The sequence below is a fragment of the Natator depressus genome, chromosome 6 (assembly GCF_965152275.1).
Source record: "Natator depressus isolate rNatDep1 chromosome 6, rNatDep2.hap1, whole genome shotgun sequence".
Taxonomy (NCBI): Eukaryota; Metazoa; Chordata; order Testudines; family Cheloniidae; genus Natator; species Natator depressus.
The window spans coordinates 110,102,297-110,120,893 of record NC_134239.1 but is presented as its reverse complement, the minus strand read 5'-3'; the positions used below and the strand labels follow the sequence as shown (position 1 = coordinate 110,120,893).

General features: G+C 39.3%; 1 protein-coding gene across 2 annotated transcripts in view; it reads right to left on the bottom strand.

Moving 5' to 3' along the window:
* Positions 1-18,597, bottom strand: part of TECPR2 (tectonin beta-propeller repeat containing 2) — a 66,168-nt gene that overhangs the window by 39,113 nt on the left and 8,458 nt on the right. For both annotated transcript variants that reach the window (XM_074956268.1, XM_074956269.1), the window contains exons 2-10: positions 17,833-18,115; positions 17,557-17,685; positions 15,682-15,813; positions 13,295-13,452; positions 11,449-11,761; positions 6,999-7,131; positions 5,007-5,486; positions 3,164-4,155; positions 1,267-1,450 (exon numbers count right to left, since the gene is read on the bottom strand). In XM_074956268.1, the coding sequence (XP_074812369.1) occupies positions 1,267-1,450; positions 3,164-4,155; positions 5,007-5,486; positions 6,999-7,131; positions 11,449-11,761; positions 13,295-13,452; positions 15,682-15,813; positions 17,557-17,685; positions 17,833-18,051 (2,740 nt within the window). In that variant the 5' untranslated portion in view covers positions 18,052-18,115. The remainder of the gene's footprint in view (positions 1-1,266; positions 1,451-3,163; positions 4,156-5,006; positions 5,487-6,998; positions 7,132-11,448; positions 11,762-13,294; positions 13,453-15,681; positions 15,814-17,556; positions 17,686-17,832; positions 18,116-18,597) is intronic.

The following is an 18,597-nucleotide window of genomic DNA, read 5'->3' as shown; positions in this document are numbered from 1 at the left end:
GGTTAAAGTTTATAATCTCTGTAGGTCAGCCACTGGTGAGTGACAGTAAAATACTTGAACAGGTGTGACATTCCACAGAGCAGAGGTCAGTGCTACAAGCAGACAGAATTTACAGATGCAATTTCAGGGGCTAGTTTTCAAAATCTGGCCCAAACTTTGCTTTGTAAACAGTCCTATCATAAAAAGGTAACAGAGCAGTGTAATTGAATTCAAAATTTAAGTATGTCATGCTCATGAGTTCAAACGGCAATCAGTGCAGCATACGGATACATTAATAGCCTTTGCACAGAACAGAAAAGTACAATACCCAGAAATGCATTATTTGATTCTGTTTTCTCCTCTGGTCTGTTTACATATTCTTATAAATGCTATCATATCCCCATCAGGGTTCAGTCACTGACCACATGTGACAACTTAACAAGAAACTGAAGAAGTACCTCTTCCTATCCTTTAGACAGGGCAGTAAGGTTATCAGCTGCTTTAAGTGGCAAGAGACAGGAAGAGAAATCATGCTATAGTAGGAGACTAGAATGAGAAAATGGTTGAGAAACCTGCTTACAATCATGCCAACACTGAAGCCATCTGGAAAGGCAAACAGGGTACAAGTCCACATCCAAAACCTGTTTACCCCGCGCCTGCCTTTCATTCCCAGCCAACCAAAAAAAAAAATTTTTTAAAAGTCAGTCAAAATGTAAGAATGTGTATGCCGGGGGAGGGTTGGAGACAGGATGGAGAGAGAAGGGGGGCGTGGAAAGTTCACTTTATATCAAAGCTACATTTTAATTAGAAAGTAGGTATTTTTCTAATAAAACATGATGTTTTGTTCAGAAAATAACCTCACATTATATAGTTAAATTGTGAAATAATCTTAAATAAAAAGGTTCAATAATGCATCAGCGATATCATTAAAACTGCTCAACAAACATTCATATTCTGCTATTTTGAGAACAGCCATTTATGCTAGAAAACAGTACTTTAATATTCCAGGAATGCAGTCACATGAGCCAAGATTGTCTTTTAAAAGTTGTTAAAAGGCTGTTTGTGCAAGTGAATTGGGGAACTCAGTCCAGGTGTATTTCATAAAACAAGTCAGATTACAGACAGCAGAGCAATCCTCACTGACTACTATAAACACGGATACACAAAGTACTGAGATGAGAGGGAATACACGCCATATGTAGTTATACAAAAAAGAGCTTAATTTGCACAAATTTATACATTTTAATTTTAAAGGTTAACAAAAAAGTGAAATGCAGTTTAGCCAACCTGAAGGCGAGACTGCCACCTGCTGGACAGCATCTTCAAACTTTTGCCACCGCAGACCTGCACTAGGTAAAGCACTACAGAAGAGACTACCTTTGTAGTCCAGGCACCAAATATACTTTTCTGAGACAACCAGGCTGAGTATCCCATAGCCAGGGCCAGAATATCCCATCCAGCTTTCTGCAAACTAAAAACTGGAGAGTCAGAACAATGTCAGGTATCTTCAATTATACAAGAAACAGTCTTACACACAGCATACAAACATAAAACAGCAGAAGTATTTTTTAAGAATCAGAATGTAAACATTAAATTACATCGAAAGAATAAATGCCTTTGATAAAACAATCTTATCACCAGCCAGCTGATTGAGTACATAGTGCTACATGTTGCTACCTGTATTTAGGAATAACTCATGGACAGCTGGGATCGTGAGTCTCACCAAAAAATAAATTAAACAAAACCCCACACTATCATCCTCTTCCCTAGGGCAGTCCAAAATCCATCAATATCACCCTGTTAACTGATAGAAGCAAATAAATTACTTATGTAAACAGCAACACCAAAATGGAATACGCAAAAGCTTTCCAATCCTCACTAATGTTTTAATGATCATTTAACACAGGGGAAAATGGCCCTTTTAGAATACACGCTTCTGAGTGAGGAGAGAGGATAAATTGCCTGCTTTGACACCCTTGGGTCCCTCTGCTATACAAAATAAATAAATAAAACTCAAAGCTTGTTAATGGAATATTATGGATTTTAGAGCCTATATTACCAAGCTTGAGTCCTGTATAACAACTAGCTCCACAGCCTGTACATCAACTAAAATACTGAGGTGCATTTCAAAATATTGCAGAAGATGAGGTTTACCCCTCCAGATTCTGAAATTCACAGCCTTCTTTCACTATTTATAGAGTGTATCACTTAAGGGAAATGAACACAGCTACATTTTTATTTAGTTTGCAGAGTATTATTTGGGACATCAAGTCAAAAATTATCCTTCATCTGAAAGTATTTTACCTGTTGATACAAGTTACACCAAAAGGTTACTGTAGCTGAAGGAGACAAGACTTTTTTTTTTTCCAGTTTGCTTACATTGTGTATTTAATAGCACTTTGAGCCTCACCCTGCTACAAATAAAGTCAGGGTTAAAACTCTCATCAGCAGTTCAGGATCAGGGCCTTTGTAGTAAGTTTCACTCTTTCCACTGTACAGTCCATTAGTTAAATTTGCTATTTCTGTGGCTCTCTTCCACACAACAACAGTGAAGGGGGGTGGAAGGGGGAACAGAGGAAGGAAAAAACTCAACATTTTAAACATGAAAACCCAGTTGTAACTGACAAGATCTCTTTCAGCATCAATGTGCTCACTGCTGTACAAAACATGAAAAAGACACACTAGTCCCTGCTCTGTCATCTTACGATTTAAACAGGCAAAGATTAAATAGAAATGCACTAAGACCCCAAACCTGTGAGATGCTCAGCATCTTCCATTCCCACTGAAATCAATGAGAGATGAAAGTATCCAACATCTTGCAGGATTGGGCCCCGAGAAACTCAAATGATCATGCTACCTTAGAGCACTTTTTGGTATTGTACTGCATTCTGTTGGGTTAACAGCAGCATTTTTACTGACTTAGGACAAACAACTCCTTTTGAACAGGTGCTGAGGGAGGAATGCCTGTTAATACACTGAAAACATAGCCCGCCGTATATTGTTTTGAAGTCTGCAATAATAATTTGCATTGTGTATTGGATATGCTTAGTCTCCTTATTTGAATTTTACTTGCTGGATCAATGATAAGAAAACACTTCCATAAAGAACTGAAGAAAAATGTTTGTGGTTGCTTCTTCTAGAATACCGACACCTGACCTATTTTAACTATAAATAAAACACATACCTGATCTGATTTTAAGAGCATTATTTCATCTAGGCTTGTTCTGGTCATATCCTGGGAAGTAAAACTTCCCCCAATTTCTGTCACACTAGTCTCTGAAGACGAATATGGTAGTCCATGCCCATAAATATCCTCTTCATCACTGGATGCAGATTTCTCAGTCCTGGTATTGTGTGTGTTGGTTACCCATTCAGCAGCAGCACTACACTTAGCTTTGATTGCATCCTCCAAGTCCCACCCAGAAACCGCAGCCTCTTGTGAACACACATCTTGCCTAGAGATGTCAGGCTTGGGATCTGTAGGGTTTTCTGAGGTAGTATTTATTAAACAATGTGGCCACTGCTCTCCCCTGTGAGCGTCATCAATTCTCTCCTGTGTCAGAGATTTTTCAGCACCACATGTATTAAAACCCAAAGACACTTCATCTGTGATCTTAGTTTCTTCAAAAGCATTTTCAGTATCCTTCAGACTTATTCTAGCTAAAGTTTCATCTACTTTACGTAGCACAGGAAAATTCTGTTGTTCCTCTTGGGGTAACAATTTGTAATGGCATTCAGTATTTTCAGAAAGCAGGCTTGGATTACATTCTGTATCATCGCTACCCCCTACGCCTTCAGTGAGGATTAAGAGAGGGTTGGATATCAGAGTAGCTGTAACAGCTGGTGTATTCATTCCACTGTCACTGTTAGGAAGTTTTAGTAATTCAATTGTACCTCCATTTTCTTCTGAATCTGTTGCTGTACTAATGCATGGAGACTGAAGCACACTGAATGATTCCGAGCCATTATCTTCCTGCAAGACAGCATGTGACTCCACACTGAACTCACTTTCCTGATCTGGAGAACCTGTGCTCAAGTGATCTATATTATAGCTCATTAGACTAGAAGTCATGGACAATGAATCTGCATTTAGGGAATGTACACTATCACCAGAAAACTGACGCTCATAATTTGGTGTACTTTCCAGAGAACTGTGGTTTTTCCTGGTCACATTTTCTGATCTCAGAGAAAAAAGAAAAAAAAAAAAAGAAATATTCTTATTAACAAAAATTTATCCAAGTTCAATGAAAATAAAAGAATGCAAATATTTCTACTGTTAATGAGCAAACAGGAAACATTTTTAGAAGCTGGAGTTAGTCCAAATTTTGACACTAAGAATTATATCACTTCTCTGTTGGGTGGCACAAACTGACAGAGTGAGAATGCAGGAGTATTGTACTCACATATAAACAGCTTGATTACGGTTTTATTTGAATTGTCAGTGTAATCTTAAAAGGCAAGAATTCAAAATTGTAATACCAGTTCATTACTAGGAATAAGAATTGACATTATAAATCTAATCCATGGTACATAAAGAAATGCTTTTTATCTGGCAAAGCAGCGTTGCTTATGGTTGCTAATAGTAAGAATATAAAAACAGTCAAATATTTTAAGTGTAACAAAAGAGATTAAACAATAAAACAGAATTGAAGCTATTAGCATCAACCCTTTTTTATACTCAAGATTTTTTTTCTGCTTTGCATAATGTTACAAATAAATGTAGAAACAAACTTAAAATTAGAATAGAAATAATAAAAAGCAAGTAGGTCTGCAGTGAGAAAAATGACACCCTCTTGTAAAGATACAAGTTTATTACTTTCTTAATGGGCTTTGATCCTCAAGTGAAAGGGCAAGACTACAGATCAATTACCGTTAGGTGACAAGTAATGATTACTGAAAGACATATCATAAACGTAACACTGGTCTTTAAAACCAGACAAAAACTTATGTTTTTAGTGAAACAGATACCAAAAGGTGACAATAATTCTAAGAAGTGGCAGAGTTAGAGCACGTATTTTTTTTTTTACCTTGTCTCTTCTTTTTCTTCTTTTTCACTTTGATGGGCTTTACAATGAGTTCCTGGTTAAAGTCTTCACAGCTGATTATGCTGAACCGTTGTGAAGAAGGTTGAATCTCTCTATGCACTTCAGATAATAGTTGGTCTCCACTTGTCAGGAGACTAGAGCCACTGTCCACAGAATTTACTGAACTGCTCCTGCTTCTTGATTCACTAGCTACTGAACAGCCTCTTTTTCTTGTTTCACTGCTTAAGTCCCCCACTCTATCAAGACTTTTCTCTGATACCAGTGTTATCTCCAGATCATCTTTCACTGAAGAATAAGTGTCATTTTTATCACCAATAATTTTGGGGGAAGGAACCATTTTTATTTTTTGGTGTGTTTCCACTGAAGGGCCAGGCAATACAGATACAACCACAGATAGTGGACTCTGCAATTTGGGACTCAAATCTGGTAACGGACTCAGCAATTTTGAATTTGCATCTGAAACTGAGAAAACAAAAAAAGAACAAACACTAAGTTGTTAAGTAATTAGAAGTATAGCTCTTGGAGAGCATCCTAAGAAAAGTAAGGTTTTAATCCCCAGAAGGTATTCTGTCTAAACCAACAACATTTCACATCAATACTGTGCAGTAATCTTATATATCTGATCTATATTGAAATGACGTTATTTTAGCAATAGCTCAATTCATGCCCCAAAGTCTCCACAACGCTTCCATTAATGTTATCCGAAGTTATGCCTATATATTGAAAGAGACATAGTCCTTCGGTTTCAGGGCCCAACTGTGTGGAGTGCTAAGAGACTCCTACACCCTCAACTCCCATTGTCTCCCCTGAGGCATTTAGCACCTTTCAAGATCATGCCCCTAAATTTAATCCCCCAGTTAAACCATTGTGATCAAAATCAAAGAAAACATGTTCCAAGAGGACTTCTTTCCCAATAGCACACAGAATTAGAGGTTGCATATTTGTCTGGATCTCTAGTCTTGCATCCAAGAGCATTTTAAAAATTTAATTTTCATGATTTTTTTTTTACATTACTACTGTATCCAGAACATTTAAAAAAAAAATCACAAGAGGCCTGTGGGTGAAGCGCTGTTTCAATAAAGCTATTCTTGCACATCTATGCATTAAGATAAATGAGAGAGAATAAGTCTCTAGAATTTGTAGAGACACCTGTATATCTTTTTTAGTAGTATTTTGCTGGTACTGGAACAAAGATTCAAAACCACACACACAAATGGCATTAAGTAGCCCAAATGATATAACTATAAGTAATGCCTGAGAGATGTCTATTTCTCATTCTAAAGTGATATCTGCACTGCATGAGAGCATATCTGAATCTTTGTTTCCATCTGTGGACACATTTGATATTTTAAAATTGTTCAAGTGCATATTTCCTTCTGTTTTATTTTTATCCATTATTTTTCATACTGCCTTCTTCCACTACAGAAAGAGCACCAATAAGATGAACAAGTTCATTTCAACTCTGTAAGACCTTAGTCTGACACAATTTCATCCAGTGCTTATGATTGCTTCCCATACTTATGGCCACTTTTATGAGCACAAGGAGTATAACTGTCATTATCCAACACACCTACAAGAAATTAGGTAAGACTGTCAATGAAACATTACCAAGGGAAGGGATGATGCATAGCTAGAGTGTGCTCCACTCCAGCAATCACAACCTCATATGTAGTTTCTTGAGGACTGCTGCCAGATAGAATAGGTTAGAGCAATTCCCAAGTCATGGCCAATGCAGAGCCACCCTCAGAAGCAAAGAGCTATATAACCTTTTCCCTAATAGTTACCTTTTTCAGCAATAAAAAGCAGACACTTGGCTCAGTTGAGAATCTAGGCCTTTTATAATCTTAAGAAACAGGGAGACAATTCTACAAAAGTTGCTGGAGGAAGTTTCTTTAAAAGAACAGTACAACACCACTTTCCATGCACTACTTTATTTAAAAATGTACAAATTAAAGTTGACAAATCTATACAAACCTATTGATACAAGTCCTTCAGGTCTACTTGAAATTCTTATTATGTCTCTATCTCCCTTTAAGAGAAAAATCTCATTGTTGGTACACGACACAGACACAATATCACCAGATCCTTCCAAGCCACCTATCATAGCCTGTTTAAAACAAAACAAAAACCAACACGTGAAGAGCTTTAATTAAAAAATGACTACTTATACTTAGGGCCTTACCAAATTCATGGTCCATTATGGTCAATTTCACAGCCGTAGGATTTGAGTATTGGTAAATTTCATGTTTTCAAATGTTTAAATCTGAAATTTCATGGTGCTGTAACCGTGGGGGTTCCGACCCAAAAGGGGATGGGGGGGGGGGTCGCAAATTTGTTATGGGGGGGTCATGGGATTGCCACCCTCATTTCTGTGCTGCTTTCAGAGCTGAACTCGGAAGGCAGCAACTGCAGAGCTTCCTGCAGCCACAGGCGGTTCCCAGAGATGGAGGTGGGTCTGATCTCCCCCATGCTGCTGGGAGCGCCCCAGCCATGGGGCTCCTAGCTGCTAGTCCTGGCTGGCTTGGGAGGGACAAGACTTGCTCTTCCTCTGCATGGCTGTTCTTAAGTACCTCTCCCAGCTGCAGAGAGCTCCGCACCATCCCCCCTCACTTCTTGCCCCCATTGCTCTGCAGCTGCAAGGGGAGGGGCCACTGTACAGGGTGCGCCCCCTCTCCCAGATGCAATTATTAGCGTATTTCAATAAAATAAAGAAAAAATATGTGAACCTGACAGAAGCAAACACTCAGGGCTGAACTCCCTGATTGGTAGATATGTGCCTCAGACAGTTTTGTAGGATAGTGATCTCAATTGGTAGCCTCAAACTTGAGAGCCACTGCCTTAACTTAACAAAAACAAGTGAAAAAAAAAGTTCTGGTTTCAAATGTTAATCATCGAATGTCAGCATGGAGCATCCAGCAACTGTGTCTTTCTTCATTCCGTCTCTGTGCTGAACACACCTGTCCATGTTTAGACACTGCTCTCTCTGCATCCACGGAGTTGGTTGGAATTGCAAGGCTAGCTCAGCGCTGTCTGGCAAGATGGGGGATTCTGCCTCCAACTGAGTTCCAAAACTGTAGCACAGGCAAACTACAGTCTTTTTTCTTAATATTTTTTTAAGCAGGCATCTCCAGTCTACAATTCTTATCAAAGCCAGGAATTGCATTAAGTGAGGTTAAACCACCACCAACAGATGCATTTGTGCAGGGTCAAAGATACGCACTGCTTTTAGGAACCCTGCTGCAGGTTGCTGAAACTTCTGTGCCATTTTTGCTACGTCAGATGACTCTTCCCCATAGCAGTATTGTCTGAGCTTCTTTGCCATGCAAGAAAACACTTGCCGAGTACTGGCATTTAACTCAGCATTGTCAGAGCGATTTTCATTTGACTGTGCTTCAGCCCAGAACAGTACATCCAATACTTTGTTGTATGCTTGGTGGATTGTGACATGTCTCAAGATTCAAACCAAGTGGTGAAGTCCATGAGTCCTGTGGCATTTTTGGCAAACTGAACTTCCTCATTCAGCTGAGCATTGTTAGAAGGGTTGACAGTTCTGTTAAAACCTGCATTTTCAGTGTCAGTTCTTTTGAGATGAACTCAAAGTAGTACTTCAGGTGAGCTGCATGGTATTGTACAGCCCGAAACCAGGAATTCCAATGAGTAATTACTGGCTCTGGGGGAACTGCAATTTTTTGTTCTCCAAGGTCAGTTGTGTTTGCAACGTACTGCCTGTATCGAAGTTTGCAGCTAGGGCAGTGTTTAAAAGATCTTTTTAATGTAGATGACCAGTTTATCAAATTTACCAAATTCACATCTCTACAGCTCACTGACAAGAGAAGTTATACATGCAATATAGACAGCATTTGGCATTAGACCTTGGAGAACCAATTTGAAAAATTTCATCATGTAAGTTGTATTGTCACTAATGAAAACAGAGTTTCAAAATATACTGCGAACTTTGTCAAAGTTTTAATTATTGCTTGAGAAACTTCAGTGTAGTTAGCATCCAGATAAATGCAGTCGGTGAGCACGGTTAGTACATCTGTTCCCGTCTGTACATCTTTGGCCTTGTCAGAAATAAAATCAAACCGAACACAGTTGTCTTACTCAGAGGATTCATCTGAAATAATTGCAAAAGACTCAAATGAATTAATCTGAGACTTTGACACCTCAAAATGTGTAGCAAAAACCTTTGGAAGGTAGTTCTGTCGTAGCTTATTCACACTTGATAAGCAATCGGCATTTTGTACATTCCATTGAATGAACTCATGCAGCTTTGAGTGATCAAGTTTTTCCAATGGTGTATTAGCACTTGTAAATGCATCCACAAGTTCCATTATAGCTAAATGATGGATCTCAGAGCTCTGTCGTCTTCTTAAAAAAACAAACTGTATTTTGTTATTTTAACTTTTTGTTTACCAGCAATGCACTACTTTCTGCTTTGATAGGTTTCTGAGTCTAAGGGGCACTGAACCATTGTCCGATGTGTGTGATCCAATGAAACGCTGCAGCTTGTACAAAATAGTGTGTCACCAGCGGCATGTGGAATTTGGAAGCCAAATTTATTTCTTTTGGACACTCATTTTATAGTAATTCCACAAGTCTTCTGGTAGGCAGTCAATTGATATCACTACACGACAAAACCTCCCCAGTGTCCGTATCTATCAATCAGTGAGTTGAGCTCTGCATGTGATTTGCTGCTGTAAAGTGTCAATCAAAAAATTCAGTCAAGTGCCTCACTTTTCTTTTTATTTTTATTGAAATAAGCTAATAATTGCATCTGGAAGCCGGGGGCAGTTTCCTGTACAATGTCCCCTCCCCAAGCAGCTGCAAAGGGAGGGGGACAGGAAGCGAGCGGGAAACAGGAGGTGAGGAGAGATTCCCTGCAGGGCTGCTCTTGGGTGAGAGCAAGTCCTGTCCTGCCCCAGCCCTGCCGGGAATAGCAGCTAGGAGCCCCCTGCTGGGGTGCTCCCAGCAGCACAGGGAAGATCGGATCCAACTCCACAAGCCTCCACCAGCTGTAGGAACCTCTGGGGCTGCTGTCCAGTCCCAGAACGTCCTGCAGCAGGGGGAGACACCCAGAGGTGGGTCTGGTTCCCTCCCACTCCTGCCCCCCCCAGAGCGGCTGTGCAGGGAATAGACAAGTCCCGTCCCTCCCCAGCCCAGCTGCAGCTAGGAGCCCACTTTGCCGAGATGCTCCTAGGAACAAGGGGACATCGGATTTCACAGGGAAGGGCTTACCTCACAGCCCGTGACGCAATTTTCATGGCCATGAAATTTGTAGGGCCTTATTTATACTACTGATATGCTGGGAGGATCAGACAGGGTTTTTAGCATGCTTTTTTCCTTATTATTAAAGGTTTATTGGATTTTAGGTAAGTCTATAGGTATACAAACAGAAAAAGAGGAGCCAGCACTCCAGAAAGAAAGAAAAAAAGGATCATGGAAAAAGAAAAACAGAAAAGAAGAAGAGATGGCCTCCATATGATGCTAAGTGAATGAACAGCATGTAAAGTGGAATTGCGATACAGAGTCCAATATTTTCAAAAATGGATGATTAAAGACAGGCTTCTATGTCCATATTTAAGCACTTAAATAAGTGGCTTGATTTTCAATAGTGCTGAGCACCAGCAAAGAAGAGTTCATACTGAGATGTATGGAGACCCCAAACACAAGGAGTATTTAAAAAAATGCAAATGAAGCATACAGCTACCAGACATTATCATAATTTTACACTACTGTGGATTTTCACACTCGAACCATCCGCTCATTCATTATTTCCTGTCCAAAAAGGTTTCAATCAAATCACTGAACTTCAATGAGAGTGCTTTGGGGAGGGAGAAGAGCTCTCCTGACCACAAATCGCCAATCTAATTTGTACCAAAATAGAGGGATAGCCCAATAATAATGACACTACTAAACATGTGTCTTCTCTCTCATATACACCTTTTAAATTGGAGACACCGCTTATAGCTTTCTCTTTAAAGAATGTTAGTGCAATACTTGGGGGGGGGGGTAAGTTTTGCAAAGGGGTGATGAGGGTAATGGAAGGGAGAGGACAAACCATTTGATAATACATTATTATACATTGACAACTCCCTTTATATTTAAAGAAAAAAGTTTAAGCATAAACAACTAGAATTTTAGACATGTACATTTTCCTAGGTGTGTGGAATTCACCTTAGGCAATTAATTTCTGTACTTTGGACTGTAAACCTTAGATAGTATACATTATTGTAGATATTAGATATCTTTTATCTTTATGACAAAGTTAACGAAAACCTTTTATTAAAAAAAGTGTAACACCTTTTCTTAGGTCACCACAACATAACAAATGCAGACAAATATGCAGATACAGACAAGAGTTAATACTGATACATCGTCAAACTGTTAAGGAACGAAATATTCATCCACTAGATACACTTACCTGGTTCATAGTGTCAAATAAATAGATACTATATTCGTTCCAACTCAGCACCCATCCTTCCTGGGAAAGGCAAGAAATGAGCCCAAGGTGTTTCTCTGGGAAGCTGTAACTTCCTTTGTCAGATGACTCCAACCGAGGATACAGTTCAAAGGGCTTTATTCCTCCAGCAAATACATCTTTTAAAATAAACGTGGCCTGCACAGTTCCATGGACATCAGACTTCCAGAGGCGGAGCCCAGGCCTTGAGGCAAACAGTGTCAGGTCACTTTGCTTACACAGTCCAGGTATAAAACATGCTCCAAATTTGCCAGTGCTAAGATGTAAACAAAGATCTGTAAGAAACTTGTAAACAATTTAAAAAAACTGAAAAAAGGAGAAACGAAGGTATTTAGTCACTGTGTTTACAATCACAAATTGAACAAAACAGTATTTTCCTTTGCTTCCATCAACAAGGTATTATGGGAATCCATAGTCTGCAACACATGAGCTTGTGTTAACATGTATTAATCAAGATATAGCTTCAAAACACTGAACTGTTCTCTTTCTGTCTTCTCCAACCCACAACTTTCCCAAGAGTTGAGAGAAGAGTGTCCTCCCAACATCTCACAATTGTGATGATGCCCTCCTTCCTCAACTCTTCCCACAAAAGAGATCCCTTATTGCAGTGACCCTTCCTCCAGAGGGAAAGTCTGCACACTGCTCCCCTAAGAGCCAGAATATGCTGAACCTTCAGTTGACTGTAGAATCACTAGGGAATGACGATGGGTGACTTCCAGCCTCTGCAACCAGTGGGCAGAACTCAAATCTTGTATTCTGTTTCCCCACAAGCCAATGGCATTACAAGCAATGGAATGAGTCCCCTCACTTACAGAAATAATCCAGTCACAATAGCTGTATTAGAGTTACTATAGCCCAGATGGCATAGGATGTGGGAGACCCAGGTTCAATTCCCCACTCTCCCAGGGACTTCCTGTGTGACTTTGGGCATGTCACTTATCCACTCTATGCCTCAATTCACCCATCTGTAAAATGAGGGTCCCTGAAAGTAGATGGAAACCACCAGGACAAAAACTGAACATTAAAATGTCATGAAAATGATGCCCCTATGACCAAGTTAGTCACGGGATACAAACATGGGCATATTCCTAACATAGGTGTATTATAAACATTCCTTCAACACTCAAATATCCTCAGGCTGTGTAAACAGATACAATTATTGACAACATCTTTCAGTTCTCAGACTGTCTTTTTTCCTTCCATATCCAATAAAGATTAAGCAACAGGACATGCCAGAAAACCATGTTACAGGATTTTTTTTATTATAATAAAAACAAAGAAAGTACTTTCAACTTAAGTCATCTTTTTAAATATTTGCTGTATCCTTTCACTATTAAAGAATCAATCATAGCAGAAAGGTCTAACTGAGGCTATTCTATCACTTTCATGTTACACAGGAATTCTAAAAGTTCACCCACAAAAAGTGAACCCTCTTTGGTGACCGCTATGTTTGTATCAAGCCACAGCAGCTCCCAAGTTGGTGGGAAGAAAGTTAAACTTTTTAGTTTAAATGGAAAGAAAAATCTATGCAGGGTTGCCAGAGGGTTACACAGTCACAATCGTATTTTTCAACAAGTCAGAGTAATTTCATTGAAAAAAAAATAATTGAAGGACTAAAGATAGTTAAAACTCTTAAGGGTGGGTATTAATGTAAGTGGCTGCTGTGGCTAATAAGTTTGAGCAGAAAACGATACTGTATTAATTTCACTGCTCAGATCACTAGGTCTCTACAGTCTATTCTGAAAAGCTAGAATTAACAGATGTGCCTGCATTAAGATTTGAGAGTTACTTTTTTCTGGGTTGTGTTCCAACTTGCTTGACAGATTTTTCTTCTGTGTAAAAAAGTAGTGTTCTCTGTAAAGTAGAGACCAGCAGCACTTTCTGGCTATAATCCAATTGTACAACTGAAGATGGCTGTTCCAATACCAGACTGGAGTTGCAAATACCCTTTAAAGACACATGAAATTAAAAGTCAAGCCCTTTTCAAATTAAAATATCTGGTAGTAATTTTTTTTTTATTAGAAAATGTACTGGTTGCTTTAAGTACAAACTAGGGCTGTTGATTAATGGCAGTTAACTCACGCGATTAACTCAAAAAAATTAATTGCAATTAATCGCAGTTTTAATCACACTGTTAAACAGAATACCAATTGAAATTTATTGAATATTTTGGATGTTTTTCTATATCATATATATTGTATTCGGTGTTGTAATTGAAATCAAAGTGAATATCATTTTTTATTACAAATATTTGTACTGTAAAAATTATAAATCAAAGAAATAGTATTTTCCAATTCACCTCATACAAGTACTGTAGTGCAATCTTTGTCATGAAAGTGCAACTTACAAATGTAGATTTTTTTTTTGTTACATAACTTCACTCAAAAACAAAAAAACGTAAAACTTCACAGCCTACAAGTCCAATCACTGTAAACAAACTTGTTTGTTTACATTTACAGGAGATAATGTTGCCCTCTTCTTATTTACAATGTCACCAGAAAGCGAGAACAGGCATTTGCATGGCACTTTTGTATCTGGCATGTAAATACCTTGCAATGTCAGCTATGCTCAACATTCATATGCTCCTTCATGCTTTGGTTACCATTCCAGAGGACATGCTTCCATGCTGATGACCCCCATGAAAAAAATAATGCATTAATTAAATTTGTGACTGAACTCTTGGGGGAGAATTGTATGTCCCCTGCTCTGTTTTACCTGCATTCTGCCATATAGTTTATGTTATAGCAGTCTTGGATGATGACCCAGCACATGTTGTTCATTTTAAGAACACTTTCACTGCAGATTTGACAAAATGCAAAGAAGATACCAATGTGAGATTTCTAAAGATAGCTACAGCACTCGACCTAAGGTTTAAGAATCTGAAGTGCCTTCCAAAATCTGAGAGGGATGAGGTGTGGAGCATGCTTTCAAACGTCTTAAAAGAACAACACTCCAACGCGGAAACTACAGAACCCAAACCACCAAAAAAGAAAATCAACCTTCTGCTGGTGGCATCTGACTCAGATAATGAAAATGAACATGAGTCAGTCCGCACTACTTTGGATTGTTATTGAGTAAAAGCTATCATCAGCATGGATGCATGTCCTCTGGAATGGTGGTTGAAGATGGAGACATATGAATCTTTAGTGCATCTGGCATGTAAGTATCTTGCGACGCCGACTACAACAGTGCCATCCGAACGCCTGTTCTCACTTTCAGGTGACACTGTAAACAAGAAGCGGGCAGCATTATCTGTTTAATCACACAATTAATTGTGATTAATTTTAATTGTTTGACAGCTCTAGTACTAACAGATTGTCCCTTGAAATACAAAATTGTCCCTTGAAATACATTCAAATGGATTTCAAACGCCAACATCCCACTGGTCTGTGTGAATTATACGTATAGATAGCTCCATACTATGAAGTTCAATTCTACTGGCATATTAGCTATCACATTTGTCTGAGTTCAATGGGAGCTCCACGACACATTGCCCCATCCACATTCCTCCATCCAACTGATGGAGTTCACAAGAGAATGAGAAGCTGATCCAATTAGTGGCATTAAATCCTTTAATGTCTGTCCAGACTAGAAAGAACTGAGGTTAGATTGGGAGAGCATTTCTCCCTCAAGTAGATGCAAATTAGTATCTTTATCCTCAATGTAATTGGTCAAGCTAAACCTTATGTAACACTTTGAATTAAATCTTCCTGAGGGACCGTATAAGTAGTGGCAGTATTCTGCAAAGCCACCCAGTGGACCCCAGCTTCATTTTCATTGTACACTCTGGGCTACTGAGATATGAAGTGCTTCTGGAAAAGCACTGGATCACTGTGGTAAGGAAGTGCCTTGCATTGCTGAATAGTAACCTTACCAGAGAATTAAAAAGGGGCACTGGTTGGACTCTAAAGGAAGCTGCATCCAGTCCACTTCAGGCAAAGTTGGTGGGCATGACTGGGTGAGAGGGAGAGAAGTAGATGCAAAAGTAGGTAAAAATGGGAGGAAACGACCACTGTCTACATTAGTTGTGATGAAGAAACCACAGTGCTCCTCTTGCCTTACATATAAAAAACTTGACTACGAAGAACTGAAGATTTACCCATCTGCTAAATATTTAAGTAACGCTCTTTCTGAAAGTCTTAAACCAGAATTCTAATCTCTAAAAGAAATATTTACCTGGTCTAAATCCAGAGCAGAATAAACAATTTTCCCTTTATCATCACCAGAGAATAATTTCATTCCATTGGGACTCCAAGCTAAAGCTGTGATGCTGCTTTTGTGGATTCCAGCCACATCAAATCTCCGAAGCTGCAAATTGACACCAAGGGAACACAAGAAAGAGTAATGGGGAGGGAGGAAAACAGACCCTGGGCATATTCAGTGACTCAGCTTTAAGTATTAGCTCTGAATTGACAAAGTTAAGGTTATCTTCATTCCTAATCAGCAATTTTATTTAATTGAATCATACATCAAGAATTGCATGGAAGTGTTTTTGACCAAACACATTCTGTTTAAGAATGTTACCGAAGAAAAAAATTAATACTTTCATAAGATTAATACGTGATTAACAACATACTCAAGATATTTCATTATACACGGATTTCCTGATCCTCACTGTTTTAGATGTGCAAAATCATTATACAACCATTTATTAGGAAAGAACAGTTATTTGCCCTACAGTAACTGTGTTTCTTCAAGATGATGATGTAATTGTGGATCCCACTGTAGGTGTGCACACAAGCTCAAAACCTTTTTTCTAATAATGTCTGGTGGGATCACAACTGCACACGGGCATAAAGAGTGAAGCGGCCACAACCCTCTTTCAGTTCCCTTGCAAAATTAAGACTTTGTTAACTGATGACTCCAAAACTAGGGATGAAGGGCAAGTTGTGGAATCTACATTGACATCAGCTTGAAGAACCACACCGTTACTGTAGGGTAAGTAACCATTTTTCTTTGTTTGTGTGTCAGTGTGGATCCGGCAAGCAGTATCCTCTTCAGGATGGCAGGCATGAGGACTATCAGCTGCATTAGTCAAACAGAGAGTGAAGTACAGCCCTCCTAAACTTTGGGGCTGATCTGGCAGCCAAATCCTGTGCACAACGCTTGACACAGACCTGAGCAGGTTGCGCCACATAGCAGCTTTTGGATATTGGTATGTTGCAAAAGCATGCTGAGGTTGCTACTTGGGCTCTCCTAGAGTGAAGGTCACATCAGTCAGCTGACTGCACAGCAAGATTCAAAATGGGTAACACGGTTTAAGTCTTTGGGATAAAATGGCCTGACATTTGTACTGGCTAGCTATAGTCATGAACAGACCTGGGGACAGATTGAAAGATTTGGCCTTGTTAATAGAATACTGAAGAGCCAGAATGTTCCAAGATATGGCCTACTCCTGGATCAGAAGCTACCCTCTGAGGTTTCTCGAAGAGGAGTAGTTTGAGTCTTACATCTTGGGATTTCTGGTGCGGGATGAGAAGAAGTAGCAGGCAGCATATTTCTTGGGGATGTCTGCTTCCCCAAAACAGAACAGGAATCTGCTATGTTCATCTGTGATGGGTATTAGCTCATCGCAAAAAATGGTTTGAACCCAATGGGTTTTGAATCCACCACAGCTAGCAGTTAGCCTGAAGCACCTCACTCTGCTTCCCCAATCTGTCCTAACTGCTTCTTTTCCCTTTTGGGGGTGAGGGACAACAACCAATTAAAAAAAAAATCAAGTGAAGAAATTAATGAAAGGTAGAAACGAACTTGACATTTCTTCAACCAGAGAAGAATTCTGGAAATCAAAAGCAAGTGACGTTGGACACAGTCCAGATTACATCTCACTGCCGCCAGTGGTAAGAGGAAGTGAGGAAGAGCTTCAGCCATCCCACCCTTTACCTCCTCACACGGTAGCATGAGGCAGTACAGATGGCATGAGCAGGCCTGATGGACACTGCTAGACAAATGACTCCGAGCATACACATCTGCCGTGAGAGCCACACAGACATATGGTCAAAGAAGATCATATTTAACATCAAAGAAGTTGTAACCAAATTTAACATTTACTTGTTTGTTTCTTCCAGGTAACGAAGAGACAAGTTGAAAAATTGCAACCCGGCCTGAAGCTGTACCAACAGCAACAAGATCATCAAAGCAGCTCAACAACTTTACGGCAGTAATAGATTCAGTCTTCCCCTTTTGAAACAAGACAAACAAAATTACAAAATTAATTAAATAAATTTCCTGAGGGAAAGATCTGTAAGTGTTAATTTGCCACCAACATCTAAAAAAGTATTGAAAAACTTCTGATCACAAAGCCAGGCACAAAAAGTTAATTTTTACCTCAAAATTGTATTTTTTCATCTGGTTTAAATGTCTGCAGTACAGGTAGAGCATTCCAATGCTACTGCCCACAGCAATGTAGTCCCCATTGGTATCAAGTGCTGTGAGGTACACCACAATGGAGCGAAATCCCTTTTGGACCTTTGTAGGAATGGCATTGAGGAGATCGTACAGGGGGCAAAACTCCTTAAATGTAACTGGTGGAGCTGCAGATGCCATGGTAAGGGTTAGTTTCAACAGTTTACAGGCTGGAATAAACACATTTACTTCACACTAAGGAAACCTGAAAAACAACAAACACCTTTAGTTAAAATGTATTCTTTCCAAAGGAACTAACAGAATAGTTGTAGTTTGGTACAAACAGCAACCAATTAAAAAAAAAAAGCCTCACTTAGTATAACAAATCATTCTACAACAAGAAACTTCCGCTCAAATTGAGCCAATATTACCATCAGTGCCAAATGGTGTTGTCAAGGTTCCTCCCCCACTCTGAACTCTAGGGTACAGATGTGGGGACCTGCATGAAAAACCTCCTAAGCTTATCTTTACCAGCTTAGGTCAAAACTTCCCCAAGGTACAAAATATTCCACCCTTTTGTCCTTGGATTGGCCGCTACCACCACCAAACAAATACTGGTTACTGGGGAAGAGCTGTTTGGACACGTCTTTCCCCCCAAAATACTTCCCAAAAACCTTGCACCCCACTTCCTGGACAAGGTTTGGTAAAAAGCCTCACCAATTTGCCTAGGTGACTACAGACCCAGAC